Genomic DNA, 20276 nt, shown 5'->3' with positions numbered 1-20276 from the left:
TTTGCAAATAATAGTAAGTGGTAACTTTAAACATAAAAACAACCTAGCCTGCCATTCCCCAGAACGAGACTTTTTAGATTAAGAATTTTTTTAGAGTAATATCCATAAAAATTAGAGTAAGACTCTTAGAGTAATATCCATAAAAATTAGAGTAAGACTCTTAGAGTAATATCCATAAAAATTAGAGTAAGATTTTTTTTAGTTGAAAACCTGCCAAATGTGATTCAAAAGATGGATCTATCTTGAATTCCATCTAGTTTTTTGTACTTTTTAAAATTTTGTTAAAAAACGTGTGTTAAAAAAATGAATGAGCAACGTTGTGAACATAAGATGACTAACAACCTAGCCTGGCCCGGTATGAATTAGGTCCGTGGGATCAATAGGTGAGCTTTGAACTTTGCACCAATCCAAACTGGGCCTAGGACTTGACCAGGCCCGGTCCATTGATAGCCTGGTCAAGTCCGTCCACTAACCGGGCCGGGCTAACCTGGCTTGCGCATTGTCCTGCTCTAGTTGATTGTAGCCTATATTTTCTCATTAAAGATCACGTTTCTAATAAGATTTAAACTTGATATTAACATGACGGGAAAAAGTTATTTGCAATATTTTGGTATGATTTATATGTTTAATATATTCATATATTTATATATATACGTTATATTAGTTTTTAAAAATTTTTAAACCGATAATTTTTCGAGTTTTTCTCCAGAACGAGACTGGTGCGCGTACCGTCACAACTCTCCTTATTTACCGGGATCTCAAGAAATCATAAATTCCAAGAAATCATAGAACCCAAGAATCCCCTTCCGCAAGGACGCGAGGGGGATTTTTTCCATTTCTCATAAAAGCCTTCACCGACCCTCCGACCGGCAGACTCTCTCTCTCTACCCACCCCTTCTGCCCTAAGGGTCTCTCTCTCTCTCTCCGGGAGACATCGCTCCTTCGTCCATCTTTTCGCTTATTTGCTCTGTCGAGATTGAACGAAGGCGTGGAATTTGTGCCCTAAGAGGTGCGTTTCTCTCTCTCTCCATCATGGATCTCCCGTATCTTTTGTATTTTTCTGCGTCTTCTTCACCCCAATCGCTTTATCGAGTTCAGCAAAGGAATACACATGATCTGATTGAAATCTTCTTGACTCATGTTTTCTGTGACCATCCAATCCGCTGTAATCGATGCCATGGTTAAAATGCTTGGTTTTCGTGAAACTTGGGAACAGAGTGTTGTTTTTCATGGGGGTGTTTCGTATACGTGCCAGCGTCAATGGGTGATGTTTTGTCTGTGATAGTCACGGTTTCTTGAAGTGTATTCAATTCGTATCCGATGAGTTTCGTGCAATTGGGTATCCGTGGTTTGACACGCAATTTAGAATTGATATTCGTGTACTTTATACCAACTAATTTAATGCAATCGAGTGATAGGTTGTTTCTTTTGTGTCTATGTATCTATTCTTACTGGGGTTGTTTTAGGATTTCTATGGAAGTTGGTGCCTGAAATTGGTCTGCTGAGTCTTTTAGTTGCTTTTGTTTCATTTTTTTTTTTTTTTTGTGACATGGGTTTGTGTATACATCAATCTTTATTTCAACTAGTTGCACAAATGGGGTTTGACCTGTTAATTTCGGAACACATTAGTGCTAGATTGATCTTTGTTTCCGTTCACTTTTCTTTGCGCCTTGGGCTTGCCTACAATCGTTTATTTGATTTTGCTACCTGAAATTGACTTTCCTCCTCCTCCCCCCCACTCTCCCTGTTATTCTTCCATTACATTCTTTCTTTCTACTGGTTCTGTCCTATGGGGTGTCTACAGGGCTGTGTATGTGCATGACAGCCTTGAGACTGTTTTCCTGTTTATGAAGCCTAAGTCTAACTTTCATTTTCATCTATCAACGATCCATGATGATGTTGTTTTGAACGGGTTCCAGTTTTTAACCGGAGCAAAACAAAGAACAAGACAACCGGATGAATAATATATGTTATCTGTGTTGGTGTTAATTTTTTCCCTTTTTGATCCTTAACGAGCCTTGGTTCACGCATAGTCTTGTTTCTGTGGCATCTATTCTGGTTGATTGATGTTTAATTTTAACTTTTTAGGTTTGTCAAATGGGTCTTTTTGGTTTATCTAGGTCTGTCTCGCATATACATCTTCCTTGATTCATGGATGTGACTGATATCGTTTTCGTACTTAAGCATAAGCCAGAGTTTGCAATTTTCTTTAACTCTTTCAATAAATTTTCCCATAGAAAGTTTTTTGGAGTATTTCATTGAATGCTAGTATATAGACCAGTAGACTGACGTTGCCAATAGTTCGGTCAGTGTGTTGGATGCATGTGCCATTATGCATGTATTTCTGTAGGACATGTATTTGTGCTTATGCATGTATTCTGTGTGTGCATTCTTTGGTAATCATTATTGGTTATATACCAAAGTTTAACATGTTTGTAATGTTTTCGCTGCTTTCATCCCACTGTTGATTTAACAATCTTGTTGACCTTGTTTATATGATGAGATTACCTAAACTTTTCTCCATAGTTGCTCTCAATGAAGCCAGTGCAATGAATAAGGTGCACATGTTGCAATTTTTTGAAATGAAATTCCATGGCATTCATTCACATTTCACTATAGCAACATTTGTGAAATTGATGGATCCATTCATATCACTCTTTATTTAGGATCTTCGCCTACCTTGTTTTTGTGAGGGACATTGCACATTTAACCATAGTAACATTTGTGGAATTGTTGGATCCTTTCATACCACTCTTGATTTAGGCCTTGCTTCTATGAAAGACATTGCTTTAAGCGTTCTCGGTCATGGCTCCCAAGGAAATGGGTGCCAACATGCTGTGTGGACATAAGATGGGGATCCGAGGTTTCTCTGGTTTATGAGCTTTAGATGATAGACATTTGACAGTGAAGAACAACTTGGATTTTGGAAGCTAATGCTGCATGTCCAAAAATTGTCATATTCTGATCTCTTCTTTAAGATTGCAGTGTGTTGTTTACTGCTTCCATTTTTTATTTGGCTGAATTTTGGGTTTTATTAGGGACTTTATTCTTAATCTTGAGCAATTGTTTGCTGAATGGCCTTTATGCTAAAATATGTTTGAGCTTGCCTTGGATTATTCAATTGTAAACTGTATCTTTGGAGAAAGTTCATGTTTAAGACATCATGTTTTTAACAAAGCGATTCTCTTCCCGGGAATTTTGTTTTGTTACGATCCAAAAATATGATTCTTTAGGATCTCAGAAGGTAGAATACATGCCTCTTGCTACTTGATTTAGTATTGGTTCCAAAACTTGTCTGGCAATTTGATATCTATCAATGCTACTTTTCTGTTTCCCTCTCCTCTTGATTTAGTATTGGTTCCAAAACTATTGGAAAACCAAAGTTGTAGTGTTCTTTTCACTATACTGAACTTTAGACTTTGATGCATCTTAGATAAAAGTTCATTTGTGGATGTGCCCATTTTTCTGCTTGGGCATATGACCTTTTTTTTTTTAAATTGGAAAAAGTTTGTTTATGATTCAATACTATTTTCTTTCTTGGTTACAAGAGTCATTTGATATTTGTCAGTATCAATGCCTTCTCAATCATTTTTAATGGTCATTTTAAAAGCAAGCAGTTATATGATGATATCTTACTAGAGTGGCAAATTCATGTGGCAGTTTGGAGAAATGAACTGTTAAACTGTGGCCATTGAATGATTGGATTCGTTAATGGACTTGAATGCTTCACCTTTACCTGAAGATGACGAAGAAGAGCAAACTCTAGAAGTTCATGTGCAAGATGAAATCTATGGGGAACATGCAGAAACAGCAGTGGAGACTTTGCGCAGGGTAATGTGATTCACCCTTAGTGTTCTTGAGACTTTTTTGCATTTCTTGTATTTTCAAAAACCTATTCAATTTTATGCCTGAAAATTTATTGAACTTTTTATATTCAACAGTTACAACATTTAGAGTATTTAAAATTTTAATGTTGCAACAGTGACAGTATCCATATGCTAGTAACGCTGTGGAGTACTTTCCAAACTCAGTTTAACTAATGGCCATGTCGGTTATTTTACATGCTACTGTTGATCATATTAACTGTAATGTATAAGTAATCATGTATGCATTTTGTTCATCCTCACTGGTGTTTTCACATCTAATATGTGGCTCTCTTGTGTGGGCAATTTACAAGGACAATAAGATTTCCAAGTTTTAGCATGTTATATAGTGGGTTGCTTTCCACTCTTGATAAAAAAAGTGAAATGATAAATCATTAAGATTGACGTGAAAATTGTTATTATAATTATACCTGAGTCCAAATCATTGTATTCTGGAAAATAATTTGGGTAGGTTTCACAGTGTCCTTTCTAAGAAAATAATCAGTTTTCTTTGTTTTTACTTTTTACTCTACTCCTTGGTATTTTTTTAATTTTTTTATTCAATATATCAAGGCTTAAACCTTTTGTGTCAGTGGACTAACTAACTCTCCTTTTTAATGTCAAACGTAGCATTTTGATGTATTAGCTTATTTTATTGCTGGCCGTTAAACCAGGTTGCTTTTGTCAAAACACATCTCATGGCTGTTCTGTACAAACAATTTATCATTCATTATTTTATTCTCTGTGTTTTGTATATTATATGTCAATCATTAAAGAGCTTCATGTTCTATTAGATTATGAAAATTTTCTGCAATGTGGTGCCATCATGCTGTTGCTTATTTACTAACTTAAAGTTCATCTGTCTCAGGAGCGTGAAGAACGGCGACAGAGATTGAAGAGAGAATATCCAGATGATTTAACAAATCGTGGTTCTGCCCAAATACCAAGAGGCAACATAGCTTTTCAATCTAGAAATAATAGATCCAATGAGAGAAGGAAGCAGGTGCCCAGTGGTAAGTGTGTACAATTTCTTGCTATTGTCGCCTGTATATCTTAGAGATGCATCATCTTGTTGTTTAGGTCAGAATGCTTTGTTGTGGTGGTCTTTTGTGAATCCGTTGTGCATTCTTCCTGTTTTAGGGCATTTAGTTCATTGACAATTTTTTCCCAGTTTCAGTAGTACTCTATGAATAAATTGTCATAATGTTAGTTAGATCTACCTTTGCATTCTATAACTGTTTGGGAGGTTATTCTTGAAAATATCACTGTGATTTTCTTTCTGGCTCTGCAATTTTTTGGTAAATCTTTTATATAGATCCCCAGATAATTGGCATCTCTAAGGAGGCACAATTGATGTGAGGGTTGCTAGAATGTGTTCTCTTATATATATGTATGTATGTATTTTAGGGGTTTGTAATAGATAATACCCTTTAGGGTTATTTTGGTCATTTGACCTTGTAATAGGTTCTGCCATTAGGGGCAGAACTGTTATCTCATGTTTCTTTGTTTTTTTATTTTCTTATTTCTGTGTTTCTTTTTTGTTTTTTTTGTATTTAGTTGGTATTGTCAAGGGCACTTTTGTCCTTGACAATATGACTGTTGGGGGCTCCCCAACAGTTAGGAATCTAGCTGTTGGGAGCTCCTCAACAACTAGTTTTTTGTATAAATATAAATATATGGGGCTATGGCCCTTGGTAATCTATGCATTTTTGTGTGCATTTGATCATCAATAAATAATACATTTTTAGGCCGTGTTTTTTTATCCTGTGCATAACTGTTTAGTTATACACTGTTTGTCCCAAGCCTGGATAACGGAGGAGGGTTGCGGTAGGCCAGTGACAGCCAGCGTAAAAACTTAGTCACACCCTATGAATATGAACCAATATGCGAATTTCGTTGGGGCATTCCCTACTAAGCAACACTCTGTACTCTATAGGCCCGGAGGCAGTGATAAGTGGGCAAGGGTAGCTAGGACATTGCACAGAAGCGATGCGTCAAACCGGCGCCCGAGGGTGGGGTAAAATAGGCAAGGGTTCCCACACTTTGTTGGACGGGTGAGGGTGAAAAAGATAGTTCAAGACCATACAATTAGGTTAGCCACTTGGAACATAGGGTCTTTAACTGGTAAGTTGGTAGAGTTAATAGATGTTATGTGTAGGAGAAAAAATGATATTTTATGTTTACAAGAGACCAAATGGGTAGGTGAGAAAGCAAAAGTGATACAACCTTGGGGATATAAGATTTGGTATTCAGGAATACATAGGAATAAGAATGGAGTTGGGATTGTTATTAGTCATGAGTCTATAGATAATGTAGTTGAGGTCTGTAGGAAGGGGGATATGATTATACTTATTAGATTAATAGTAGGTACGGATATTATTAATTTTATTAGTGTTTATGCACCTCAAGTCGGTTTAGACGATTCCATTAAGCGTCAATTTTGGGAAGATTTAGACGGAGTAGTACAAGGGATATCTCATGGAGAAAAGATTTTCATCGGCGGAGACCTTAATGGACATGTAGGCATTAGTAGGGATCAATGTTGTGAAAACTGTTGAGGCGTAGCGAGGCGCTCTACCAAAATCTGAGGCGAGGCGTAAGCCTCGAGGCGCAAAGCGTAAGCCACAATTTTTTTTTTAAAACTTAAAAAAACTCTGAAAATTATCTAAAATTATAAATAAATAAAAAATGCTTTATTGATGAAGCAACAACCAACAAAAAATAAAAAATCTCAAATAAATATGGAAAAAATATCCAAAATGGTAAAATGGCCACAACCATCTAAATTGGTTTTCATGTTGTGCTGGATATAAAAGAATAGTCTTTGAGGCACCCACAAGAAGCACCAGCCTTTTTCAGGTGGGGATTTGGGATTTCATTAGCACCTCCTTTTTACTTCACTTTTGGAAAAGAAGAATCTAATTCTTATGAAGATACAATTCCGGAACCGAACTATCCATGTCACTCTAGCCAAACATTCCCCATTTGCAGTTATTTGGGACAGTGCAAGTTCAAATCTAAATGGTATGGTTGTTTTAACTGGTAGGGGTCTCCCTAACCCCAACTTTCTTTGTCGGAAAAAAGTAAGGAGAGTTTATCACCTTGTAAGGCGATCACTTCATTAAGAAGCAATTGACAGTCCTGTTTACTCAAATAGAACACACAAGATCTTATGTCACATGGATACACCCAAAAGGACACGAACATGTCATTATTGTGCAATTTTCCTTATAAGAGGCAAATGTGGTTTGTTCTTTTTTTTTTCCGAAAGAAGTGGTGCATAGTTCAATAACTCGTTATATTGAAAAAGAAAATTCGGATAGACAAAAGGCAATTTGAATTATAAGCGATTTATACAGCTACTGAGTTTTGTAAACATTGAACCCATAATAATGCCCTTAATAACTTTGAAGAAAGGGGTGTCTACTTGGTCCCCAGGAGAAAATACTTAAGGATCTGATTTTATCACTCCATTTAGTTTTATTCAGTTAGCTAAAACCATATCTGATTATAATCAGATGCAATTATACTTTTTGACTTTTGTTACAGAATCTCATTACATGTAAAAAAATCACATTTGGTACGAGCTTTTCACCATCAGAATCCAAATCCACTTAGCCAGTATCATTTCAGACGTCTTCGACCTGAACCAATGGTTTCTTCCTTAAATATCAACAACAACAAAGAAAACTTTTGGTGATTAAGGGAACCGAACAGTGAAATCATGGAGAACTAAGTTCAAGATCCAATCAGAACGGGACCCATTTCCAACCGCAGGTCCATCCCGAGTATTTGTAGTAGTATTTTACTGTCTTATCTTTTATTTTTGAGAAGGATCACTTGGTAACTTCAAAACGCTGAGGGACATGGGTACCAATGATTAAGGACGAGCAGGAGAGCAACAAAACAACCTTTGCCCCTTCCCTCCTACCGAACCCCGTTTCGTTAAAAACAAACAAACATCACAAATCCTGGAGGAAGTGTAACACAGGAAAGGCTTGTCCGGGTCGGAATCGTCGAAGCCACATAACCCTTTCTGCAACCGAGAGAGTGAATCACTGTGAGAGAGAGGGAATTCGACGCGTGCACGTTCGTGAGACCCATCGACAACTTCATAACCAGCCCGACGACCGTGACTCTCAACTCTACAAGAGAGCATTACTTCCTCTGCAGTGTCGGCCAACACTGCACCTTCGGGCAGAAGGTCGTCATCAACGTCGTCGCGGTCACCGCCTCCTCACCTCCACCGGCTAAATTCCTTGCCTCGCCCGCTCCTGCTGCTGCTGGATCTCCTCCTCCAGCTGCATCACCTCCTCTTCCTTCCGCCAGATCTCCTTCTCCTTCTGCTGCATCTCCTACTCTTCCTTCTGCTGGATCTCCTCCTGTTCCTTCTACCAGATCTCCTAGCGGGTTGCCCAGTGGTCCTGCTCCTTCTGCTCCTTCACCCAATCAACAGAATTTCACGTCTTCCCTCATCGACGGCCTCAGATGGGCTACCCTTTTCGCCGTGGCTACTTGCCTTGCCTTCGTGCGGTAATCAAACACCCTTCTTTCCTTCCTTCCAAAGCCGGTGTCTTCCTGTAGAGATGGACACATTTTATTATGGTTTTTTTTAGCTTCTGGGAGTTCGGGACCGGTGGATGATTTCTATTCTTCTATGTTTTGGGTGTATAATGGCACTCCCATCTTGGGAGAGACCTGATGTTTTGTTAGCAATATGATGATTTGGGTGCTTTTTGTGTGCAACTCTTAGCATTAGCAGTAGTGGCCAGTGGCCAACAACATGAGGCGTGCATGCCTCACTGTGAGGCGCGCCTCGTCTCGAAGCGTATGCCTCAAAGCGTATGAGGCGTACGCCTTGTATGCTTTTACGTTTCATGCCTGCGCCTCAAGGCACAAAGGCCCTCGCCTTGAGGCGAGGCGCGCTTTTTGTGCCTTGAGGCGCGTTTTTAATAACACTGGTAGGGATGCATTTGAGAGTATCTATGGAGGCTATGGTATAGGAGAAAGAAACGAAAGTGGAGAAAGGATTTTAGATTTTGGTTTGTCCTATGATTTGATCTTAGCCAACACGTGGTTTAGGAAGAGGGAGTCTCACCTAGTAACATTTAAAAGTGGGGTTAATAAGAGTCAGATAGATTTTTTCCTACTCAGAAAGAGAGATTGGGGTTGTTGCATCGATTGTAACGTTATACTGGGAGAAAGTGTAGCTACACAACATAGAGTTTTAATTTTAGATTTTAAAATTCAAAAATGCCACAAAAGGGATAGACATAGGATAGATCCTAGAATTAAGTGGTGGGCACTGGAAGGAGCTAAACAAGGAATGTTTGTAGAACAGGTAGCTAAGGAAGCTAATTGGTGTCTCGATGAGGATGCAGAATCAATGTGGATTAAGATAGCGGGTTGCATGCGAAAGGTGGCGAAGAAGGTTTTGGGTGAGTCTAAAGGCGGTGCACTGCTAGGTAAGGATACATCATGGTAGAACGAAGATGTCAAATTAACTATTAAGGTTAAAATAAAGTGTATTAGAAATCTCAGTAAGAGTCGTGATAATGAGAATTTGGAGAAGTATATGGTAGCAAAGAAGGAAGCTAAAAAAATAGTTCGAAACGCGAGGGATAAGGTACATAAGGAGGTCTATGACAAGTTGGATACCAAGGAGGGCAAAAAGGATATGTATAAGCTTGCAAAGATGAGAGATAGGAAATCGAAGGATTTGGGTATGGTTAGATGTATCAAAGATGAAACGCAAAGGGTTTTAGTCAAAGATGAGGAGATTAAGGAGAGATGGAAAGATTATTTTGATAAGCTATTTAATGATAGTCATGCTCAAGATCTTGGAGACTTCTCCATTCCTTTTCATGAGATAAATCGTGACTTCATGCGCAAGATTCAAAAGAAAGAAATTGCAGAGGCTTTGAAGAAAATGAAATCAAGAAGGGCAGTTGGCCCAGATGGTATACCTATCGAGGCTTGGAAATGCTTGGGAGAGAAAGGTTTAGAATGGTTGACAAATCTTTTTAACTTGATTTGGCGAACAAATAAGATGCCTAATGAGTGGAGGAAGAGTACTTTGGTGCCTCTCTATAAGAATAAGGGTGATATACAAGATTGCACAAACTATCGTGGTATAAAACTCATGAGTCATACTATGAAACTTTGGGAGAGGGTGATTGAGTCTAGGTTGAGGAAGGTTGTCATGATATCGGAGAATCAATTTGGTTTTATGCCTGGAAGATCAACTATGGAAGCTATACATCTTCTTAGACAACTTATTGAGAGATATAGAGAGGGGAACAAAGATTTGCATATGGTTTTTATTGATTTGGAGAAGGCATACGATAGAGTACCTATGGATGTTCTCTGGTGGACAATGATGAAGAAAGGTATCTCTCTAAAGTACATTAATATAATTAAAGATATGTACGAAGGAGTAGTAACCAATGTCCGCACTTGTGGAGGGGTCACAAACACTTTTCCTATAACGGTTGGGTCTGCATTAAGCCCTTTCCTTTTTGCTATAGTGTTAGATGAACTTACGAGATCAATTCAAGAAAATGTGCCGTGGTGTATGTTGTTTGGATGATATTGTTTTGATTGATGAGTCTAGAGCTGGGGTTAATGCTAAGTTAGAATTATGGAGACAGACTTTGGAAGCAAGAGGTTTTACGTTGAGTAAGAGTAAGACATAATATATGGAATGTCAGTTTAGTAAGCAACGAAGTAGTGATGAGAGTGTAGTGAAGTTTGGTGAGCAAGAAATAGCGGTGGATGACTGTTTCAAATATTTGGGATCTATCATTCAAAAGAATGGAGAAATTGATGGAGATGTAAATCATAGGATTAAGGTTGGGTGAATGAAATGGAAAAGTGCAATTGGAGTGTTGTGCGATCGTAGAATGCCATTATGGTTGAAGGGGAAGTTTTATAGGACGACAATTAGACCCACTTTACTATATGGTACATAATGTTGGGTTGCCAAGAGACATCATTTTCAAAAAATGAGTGTAACTGAGATGTGTATGCTTCGATGGATGTGTGGAAAGACACTAAAAGATAAGATTCGAAATGAGGAAATACGTAAGAAGGTAGGCGTTGCACCCATTGAAAATAAGATGAGTGAGAATCGTTTACGATGGTTTGGGCATATTCGACGAAGGCCTAATGATGCTCCGGTTAGAAGGATGGAGAAATGGGAAAGTATATTAGCTAAAAGAGGTCGGGGTAGGCCTAAGAAGACTTGGATGAAGATGATAAGAAAGGATATGAATGCTTTGAACCTCACCGAGGACATGACATTGGATAGAAATGATTGGAGGAGAAGGATTCATGTGGAGGACCCAAAATGATTTTCTTTTTGGTTCATATCGCCGACCCCAATTGTTTGGGATGAAGGTGTTGTTGTTGTTGTTTTATGCTTGAGTGTTCTTGATTATCCCGTAAGTGGTTTTTGTGTTTATACCTCTTTGCGGGTTTGCTTTGTGTCTCTTGTATGTGGTGTGTGGAGAGGCTTCTTGATTTCATTACATGGTATAAGAGCCATCAATTGTGAAGCTTGTTCGTGTGAACGTGAGTTTGTGAATCGTGTGATTGTGAACTCGTGGTGTCCAAGAGAACTTCACTTTCTTTCTATCTTTTTCTTTCTCTATCTCTTTTCTTCCTTTGTACTTGTGGGGGGTGATCGAGAAGTCAACTTTTTCATTCCTGTGAGAATCAATGACACAAACAATGTGATGTGGGCATCCATAGTGAAACATAAAATTTGTGAAAAGGGTCTATGGGGTTTGGTTGATGGCTTCGGGAAAGAACCAATGTTTGTGCTCGCCAAAAACGAAAATGGAAAGGAAGTAGCGCTTCGAGGATACGGCATGACTAAAGCAGTTGCCGATTACTAAAAAAAATAAAAATAGTGGAGGATGGGTCATTCCAAAATCGTAGGATGACTCATCAATAGTGTTGATATAAAGAAATGTTTTAGTTTGACAAAATTCAATTTTGCTAATGATGCTCGAAAATATCTCTAAGATATGTACTCTTTAAACTTTAAAGGACATAGGCCATTCATGTAACCTCCAAAATAAAGGACGATGACCTAAGGAGACATGCACCCAAGAGTATTATAATGCTCTTTCACTCCTTTTGGATACATTAGCCTTTTTAGAGCCTAGGTGACATTGTCCCTTAGATATAGAGCTTCATGAAAAAACAAGTTAAAACATGACACTTCTATCAATTTGTAAATGTTCTTAGATCCGAGTTTGAGGGGACCAAGTCGGCATTCCTTCATAGATGATGCGTTCCTTTCATAGTCGAAACATTGGAAGAATTAACTATGAAAGAAAATAGTTTGAAGAAACCTCCTCTACCAAAGATTAATAATCGGTGCTTGCTATTCAAGACTCAGAAGAGATGAAAAGAGTGGCCTCTATGGGGCTATCATTTGAGAAAGGTGACAGATCAAGGCTCAAAAAGTATTGGAGACATGCATCTTGCTCAACTTATGATAGCTCTACAACCACTACTCAAGGGTCAAACATTTTTTTTTTCGGTGCGGCTGTTTCTACGTGCATGGATCTCGTTTAAACTTCTTGGATTTTTTATTTTAGTGTTTCTTTCCATATGACTCCTAATGAGTTCGTACTATCCAAATGCCACATTAACCCCAATGATTCTTATTTTTTAACCGACCGCCAATGTAACATCTTTAAAAATCAAAAGTGTTGGTACTTTGAAAAACTCTTCTAAAAACTACCAAAATTTTTATGTTTCAAACATTATAGTTGTATCTAAACTAAATTTAAATCCTTTTCATCTAGCGGTTACTTGGTACAAGATCTCCAGCTCGAGAAGCCGATTTGACACAACCATAGAAGAGGGGACCTCTACTACATGGACAATTTTGAACGATCCAATCAAATATTTTGTAATTTTGTTGAAATGAAGGATATTTAAAATTGGAAAAATGAAATCTTTTGGACCGAGTCATTTTATTCCTAAAGAACCATTTGATTAATTACATTCGGATGTATGGAGATCGACACCGATTAGATCTAAAGGTGAAGTATCTTATGTTATATTTGTGTATGACCATAGTAGGCACACATGAATTTAGTTTCTTACACTCAAATCCGAAGTATTTGATTCTTTTCAAAAGTTTCATAGTTATGTAAAAAATTAATTTAAAGCTTTTATGAAAATCTTTAGATTCAATTTCGGAGGAGAATTTTTATCTAATGATTTAAAAAATTACCTTGATCTACAAGGGATTATACATCAAAGGTCATGTCCATATACCCCACAACAAAATAGGTTGGCCGAAAGAAAACGTAGGAACATCATTGAAACCACTTGGACTCTTTTCATATAAAAAAAATGTTCCAATATTTTTTGGGCCGAAGCCGCCCTTACGAGAGTCTATTTAATCAATAGAATGCCTTCAACTATTCTTGAAAATATTTCTCCTATTGAAAAATTATTTAAAATACCTCCCGATTATAAAAGATTGAGAATCTTTGGTTGTAAATGTTTTGTCCTTTCCAACAAAAAAGATAAATTCTCCGCTAAAACCATCCTTTGTGTTTTCTAAGGCTATGCCGAAAACCAAAAATGATATATGTGTTATGATATTGAAAAGTACAAACTTTATGTGTCAAGAAATGTGACTTTTCTTGAAAAAGAAAATGGCTTTGGAAAAATTAAGTCCTTGTGTATATTTATTCTTGTTTGATTTATTTAAAATGCATGATAATAATATTGGGGAGCATGATAATGGTATTGTTGATGATAATGTGAATGATAATGATGCTATTCAAAATGTGCATGAGAGTGACAATGATAACACTCATGATGCACATGAGAATGATATTCCCATTGATATAGTTGAACCTCACAATGAAATGCAAGTCTATTCTCGTCGTATCGAAGACCATCCTTCATGTGCATTAGAGAGATATTCCCAAGGTCAAGACTTAAATCAAACTAGTATTAGATGGGAATATCTAAAACACCTAGTAGGTTCGTATCATATGAATCCAATTATAAAGCTTGCCTTATTGCAATTCACTCTTGTATAAAACCATCTTCCTATAACGAGGCTAAAACTTAGGAGATTCAATCCTTACCTGTAGGGAAGAAAGCCATAGGATATAGATGAGTTTACAAAATCAAAACTAAAAGCAATGAACACTAGAAAGATACAAAGCTAGGCTAGTGGCTAAAGGATTTAGTCATGAATACAAAATAGACAATGAGAAAACCTTTGCCCTGGTAGCTAGGATGACCACGGTTAGGAGCCTCTCTTAAAACATATGTAATAATATACATCTATATATAAATAAATATAGATGTATATTCACCATAATACCCAATAGGGGTATTATGGTCATTTCACAAGTACCCAATAGGGGTACTTGTTTTATTTCTTTCATTTTGCTGTTTTTTATTTTTATTTTTTTATTTTTTAAAATATATTTTGGATACCGAAAAGAAGCCCCACAATGGAGTCGTTGGGGCCCCCAACGGTCACAATTGTGACCGTTGGGGGCTCCCAACGACTCTATTGGGAGCCCCTTTGGTCTCCTTTTCTTATAAATAGGGGGAACCCCCCTTGTATGTGGCATTGCTCTTGAGAGCTCCTCTTCAATAATAGTGATATTATTTTTCATGTGTGTAGCCTTTTTATAAGGCCTTTCGTATATCCCTTAGTGGATTTCCTCTCTTATGCTTGTTGCATTTGTCCGTGTGGGACATAGTGAATGCTTTAGCATTCTTGGATTCTTCCGCATATTTCATTACATGGTATCAGAGCCATACGATCTTCTAAGGTAAAATCGTGTATCTCTCTACTTTTTTTCTTTTCTCTCTCACCTCCATTTTGTAGCAATGGAAGTCAAGATCGATCTATCATTCAAGCTCAATGGGAAAAATTACATGATGTGGGCATCCGCAATGGAGAATAATCTCAAAGGGAATTACATGATGTGGGCATCCGCAATGGAGAATAATCTCAAAGGGAAGAAGCTTTGGGGTTATGTAATGGGGACCATTCTGGAACCCCAACTTAAGCTCACAAAGATGGAAGAAGATCAAGAGAAAGCACTTGAAGGCGATGATCGTCTCAAGGCTATTGAAGATTATCATCATCAAATGGAAGATTGGGAGAGTAACCATGCAAAAATCCTAGCATGGTTTATGAATAATGTTGAACTTAAGGTATGTGCAAATATTGCAAAATTCCGCCGGGCAAATGAAGCTTGGTTTTTTATGAAGGGTATGTTTATCCAAAAGGATCTTGCAAGAGCTTATTTTTTGCAAGAAAAAGTGAGAACCACAAAACAAGGTGACATGAGCATACAAGACTATTATAGTGCTCTAAATCCTTTGTGGGATGAATTGACTCTTTTAGAGCCTAAATGGGTGTCTATGGAGGATGTGGTACTAAGACAAAAACAAATGGAACAAGATAGATTGTTTCAATTTTTATTTGGGCTTCGTCCCGAATTTGAACAAGTTAGATCCTCACTTCTCCATAGATCCACGTTTCCTCCCTTAGAAGAGGCTATTGCCGAGATTACTCAAGAAGAGACTAGGCATAATATGGGTAAAAGCATTGATGAAGTTCTTGCCGTATCTAAACCCGACAATCATGTCAAAACATACAAACCACCTCATTTTGGTAGGCAAGGGAGTGGTGAAAGAAAAATGATTATATGTCATCATTGTTATGAGCCGGGACATATTAAACCCGTTTGCCCAAAGCTAAATGGAGCATTCAAGCCAAAGGTGGCTTCCGTTGAAGAATCATCCACCAAAGAAGATGACGGCAAGAACGGGGATCTCAAAGATACTCTTGGACAAATTTCCTTGGCTCTCCAACAAATTCTAAAGGCTACTTCTTCTACCTTCGGTGCCGCAATTGCCTCATCATCACCTCCCGGTACGTACTCTTGGATTTTAGATTCCGGAGCTTCTTTTCACATGACCCCTCATGAAAATGCATTAACCAATGTGCACACCAATTCAAAAATGTCTTGTGTCTCTACGGCCGATGGAACTTTTCTCAAAATAAATGGTGTTGGAACTCTTGATTCTAAAAATGTTCAAAATTTCCTTGTTCCAAAAGTTAGAATAGTTCCAAAATTAAATCTTAACCTCTTTTCCGTTTCTCAAATAGCCGACCATGGATGTGAAATATCTTTCTCATCCCAAGGGTGCTTTGTGCAGGATCTCCGGTCCGGGAAGCGGATTGGGCAAGGCCATAGGAAGGGAGACCTTTATTTTATGGATAATTTAATGCTTCCAAATACCTCATTTTGTACTTATGTCCAAGACAAAAATATTGAAACTTGGCATAAAAGGCTTGGACATCCAAGTTACTCTAAAATGTATCTTTTTCCTTTTGGACACAAGTTTTGTAAAGAAAAAGATATCAATTGCAAAGATTGCATTTTTGGCAAAATGTAGTCTACTCCTTTTCCTATTAGATCCTTTGTGACTATAAGACCTTTTGAATTGGTGCATTCCGATGTTTGGGGGCCATCTCCGGTTCTATCTAAAGGTGGTTATTCATATTATGTTACTTTTATTGATGATTATACTAGATATGTATGGATTTATTTTCTTAACTTTAAATCGGAAGTTTTTAACTTCTTTAAAGAATTCCATGCAAAAGTTCAAAATCAATTTCAAAGTCAAATATCCATTCTTAGATCCGATTCGGGTGGAGAGTACTTATCAAATGATTTTCAATCATATCTAAAACAACATGGCATTTGTCATCAAAAATCTTGCCCAAGAACTCCTCAACAAAACGGTCTAGCGGAAAGAAAACATAGGCATATTTTGGAAACCACTAGATCCTTACTCATTTCTAAAAATATTCCTAAAAATTTTTGGGCCGAAGCCGTGTTAACCTCCACCTATTTAATCAATAGGATGCCATCTTCAAAATTGAACAATATCTCTCCTTATGAAAAACTTTTTGATATGACACCCGACTACAATCGTCTTCGAATTTTTGGGTGTAAATGCTTTGTTCTTTTACATAAAAGAGATAAATTGTCACCTAAAGCAATAGAATGTGTATTTTTAGGATATGGTGAAAATAAAAAAGGCTATAGATGCTTTGATCATAAAAACAATAAGTTATTTGTCTCCAAAGATGTAACCTTTTTAGAAGATGAAAATGAATTTGACATATTGGAAAAATCAAATGAAATTGATTATATGTTTATCAATGATCTTTTAGAAGATTCAAATGATGACTCTTTGAGTCATCCAGAAGTTTTAGAAAATACTCATGATTCTCATGATAATGATGTATCACCAACTAATGGTGACAATCTCCAAGTTTACACTCGGCGTGAGGAAGCCCAACCTATTAGTGCTTTAGAAAAATTCTTGCGGCTTAATGAACCCCTAGAAGAGACCTCCCTTAGGCGTTCTTCTAGAGAATCAATTCCACATAATAGGTTTGTCTCATATGAAACTCTCTCACCTAAATATAGAGCTTGTCTAATAGCCTTGCATTCTTACTATGAACCCTCCCATTATAATCAAGCAAAAAGTATACCTCATTGGGTTGAAGCAATGAAAGTTGAACTAGATGCTTTAAATAAAGCTAAAACTTGGGAAATAGTTCTCCTTCCTCCAAAAAGTCAAAACAAAAAGTGATGGTTCCCTAGAACGTTATAAAGCTAGATTAGTTGCTAAGGGATACTCACAAGAATATGACATCGATTATGAGGAGACTTTTGCTCCTGTGGCTCGCATGACAAGCGTTAGAACTTTAATTGCGGTAGCATCATCTAAGAAATGGCCTATATTCCAATTAGATGTTAAAAATGCCTTTCTTAATGGTCAATTAAATGAAGAAGTATATATGGACCCTCCGCCGGGGATCAGTGTTAACTAAGGTCAAACCCTTCGGTTATTAAAAGCTTTATATGGTCTTAAACAAGCCCCTAAGGCTTGGTATGATAGATTTAGTGCTATCATGTTACAATTGGGATTTCGATCATGTTATACTGACACTACTCTTTTTGTTAAACGTGCAGGTAATAGTATCATCATCATTCTGCTTTATGTTGATGATATGATCATCACTGGCAATGATGAAAGTGGTATTCTTAAAGTTAAAAATATGTTAAAACATAATTTTGATATGTCTGATCTGGGTTTTCTCAGGTACTTTCTTGGTATAGAAGTTGCATACTCTCCTCGAGGGTATATATTGTCACAGATGAAGCTTGCTGCAGACATATGTTCCAAATCTGGGATTTCAGATGATAAAAAGGTGGAGACTCCCGAGGTTATCAATGCTAAACTACGACTGGAGGATGGAGTTCTGCTGGATGATCCTACGCCCTATAGGCAACTCATAGGCTCCCTCACCTATCTGACTATCACCAGGCCGGATATTGCTCATGCTGTGCACTCTGCAAGCCAATTTCAGCATGCACCTACATCTGTGTATATGAGTGCTGTGCTCCGGATCATTCGATATATTAAAAATATTTTGACTAAAGGGCTTTTCCTATCCTCAATCTCTTCCTTAGACTTACTTGCTTATACTGATGCTGACTGGGGAGGAAACCCAAATGATCGAATCTCAACTACTGGCTTTTGTGTTTTCCTAGGAGATTCGCTAATTGCTTGGAGGTGCAAGAAACAACAGAAAGTCTCATTGTCTTCTACTGAAGCAGAATACAGGGCTATGGCAACTACTACAATGGAGCTGGTGTGGCTTCGAAGTCTTCTTCAAGATATGGGAGTCGAAATTACCAGGGCTTCGAAGCTTTGTTGCGACAACAAAAGTGCCATCTACATTGTCAGCAACCACACTTTCCATGAGAGGACTAAACATATTGAAATGGACTGTCATTATGTACGTGATGAATATCTTCGTGGGACAGTTACACTGCCATATGTCACTTCAGAATATCAACTTGCAGATTTCTTCACCAAAGCCCTTCCTGCTCCTCGCTTCTTGTTCCTTCTTGGCAAACTTTCGGTCATTCCCCCGTAAAGTTTGAGGGGGGGTGTTAAAACATATGTAATAATATACATCTATATATAAATAAATATAGATGTATATTCACCATAATACCCGATAGGGGTATTATGGTCATTTCACAAGTACCCAATAGGGGTACTTGTTTTATTTCTTTCATTTTGCTGTTTTTTATTTTTGTTTTTTTATTTTTTAAAATATATTTTGGATACCGAAAAGGGGCCCCACAATGGAGTCGTTGGGGCCCCCAACGACTCTATTGGGAGCCCCTTTGGTCTCCTTTTCTTATAAATAGGGGGAACCCCCCTTGTATGTGGCATTGCTCTTGAGAGCTCCTCTTCAATAATAGTGATATTATTTTTCATGTGTGTAGCCTTTTTATAAGGCCTTTCGTATATCCCTTAGTGGATTTCCTCTCTTATGCTTGTTGCATTTGTCCGTGTGGGACATAGTGAATGCTTTAGCATTCTTGGATTCTTCCGCATATTTCATTACAACCTCATCACTATATCATCTATTAGAAAATGACGTATATTTCAAATGGTTGTTAAGAATGCATTTCTTAACGAAAACCTTAACGAATAAGTATATATGAAACCTCCCCCGAAATTAGGGTTGGTACATGAAAAAGTCCTTTCTTTGCGAAAGACTTTGTATGGTCTAAATTAAGCCAAGCTAGACTGAGTATCAATTGGCAGACTTCTTCACTAAGACACTTCCGTCTCCCATATTTCACTTCCTTCTTGGCAAACTCTCGGTTGTCACCCCGCGAGTTTGAGGGGCGGGTGGTGTTATAATATGTGTTCTCTTATATATATACATATATATGTATTTTAGTTTATAATAGATAATACCCTTTAGGGGTATTTTGGTTATTTGACCTTATAATAGGATCTGCCCATTAGGGTCATAATTGTCATCTTATGTTTCTTTATTTTTTTGTATTTTCTTATTTATGTTTTTCTTTTGGTATTTAGTTGATATTGCCAAGGATACTTTTGTCCTTGACGTCATATTGGGGTCTTCCTGACAACTAGTTTTTTTTTATATATATATATATATATATATATATATATATATATATATATATATATATATATAGCCCTTTTGTAACCTATGCATTTTTTGTGCATTTGATCATCAATAAAGAACATATTTTTTATGCTTCACTGTTCTTGATTAGCCCTCAAGTGGCTTTTGTGTTTATAACTAGGGGTGCACAACAAGCCGAGCTAGCCTGAGCTTGGCTCTGGTTCGGCTTGTTTAAGCTTGGTTCGAGCTTGTCCAAAAGGTAAATGAGCTGAACTTGAACATACGACCATGCTGGTCTTAGATAAACGAGCCGAGCATGATCAAGTTACTAAACTCAGTTAAGCTGGATTAGGCTCGGTTAGGCAATA

At 37.4% G+C, this 20276-nt stretch overlaps 2 protein-coding genes across 3 annotated transcripts in view; both read left to right on the top strand.

Moving 5' to 3' along the window:
• Nucleotides 1-811: 811 nt before the first annotated feature.
• The window catches only part of LOC149838355 (uncharacterized), an 85855-nt gene continuing 66390 nt past the window's right edge, over nucleotides 812-20276 (top strand). For both annotated transcript variants that reach the window (XM_090006541.1, XM_090006542.1), the window contains exons 1-3: nucleotides 812-1009; nucleotides 3661-3831; nucleotides 4732-4876. In XM_090006541.1, the coding sequence (XP_089862667.1) occupies nucleotides 3712-3831; nucleotides 4732-4876 (265 nt within the window). In that variant the 5' untranslated portion in view covers nucleotides 812-1009; nucleotides 3661-3711. The remainder of the gene's footprint in view (nucleotides 1010-3660; nucleotides 3832-4731; nucleotides 4877-20276) is intronic.
• Nucleotides 7730-8518, top strand: LOC149838356 (uncharacterized). Its single transcript, XM_090006929.1, has 2 exons — nucleotides 7730-7733; nucleotides 7931-8518. Exons 1-2 carry the CDS (start codon nucleotides 7730-7732, stop codon nucleotides 8398-8400), a joined length of 474 nt encoding a protein of 157 aa, XP_089863055.1. The 3' UTR covers nucleotides 8401-8518.

The sequence above is a fragment of the Nuphar pumila genome, chromosome 5 (assembly GCF_984573655.1).
Source record: "Nuphar pumila chromosome 5, dmNupPumi1.hap1.1, whole genome shotgun sequence".
Lineage (NCBI taxonomy): Eukaryota > Viridiplantae > Streptophyta > Magnoliopsida > Nymphaeales > Nymphaeaceae > Nuphar > Nuphar pumila.
This window is presented reverse-complemented; position numbering and strand designations above follow the sequence as displayed.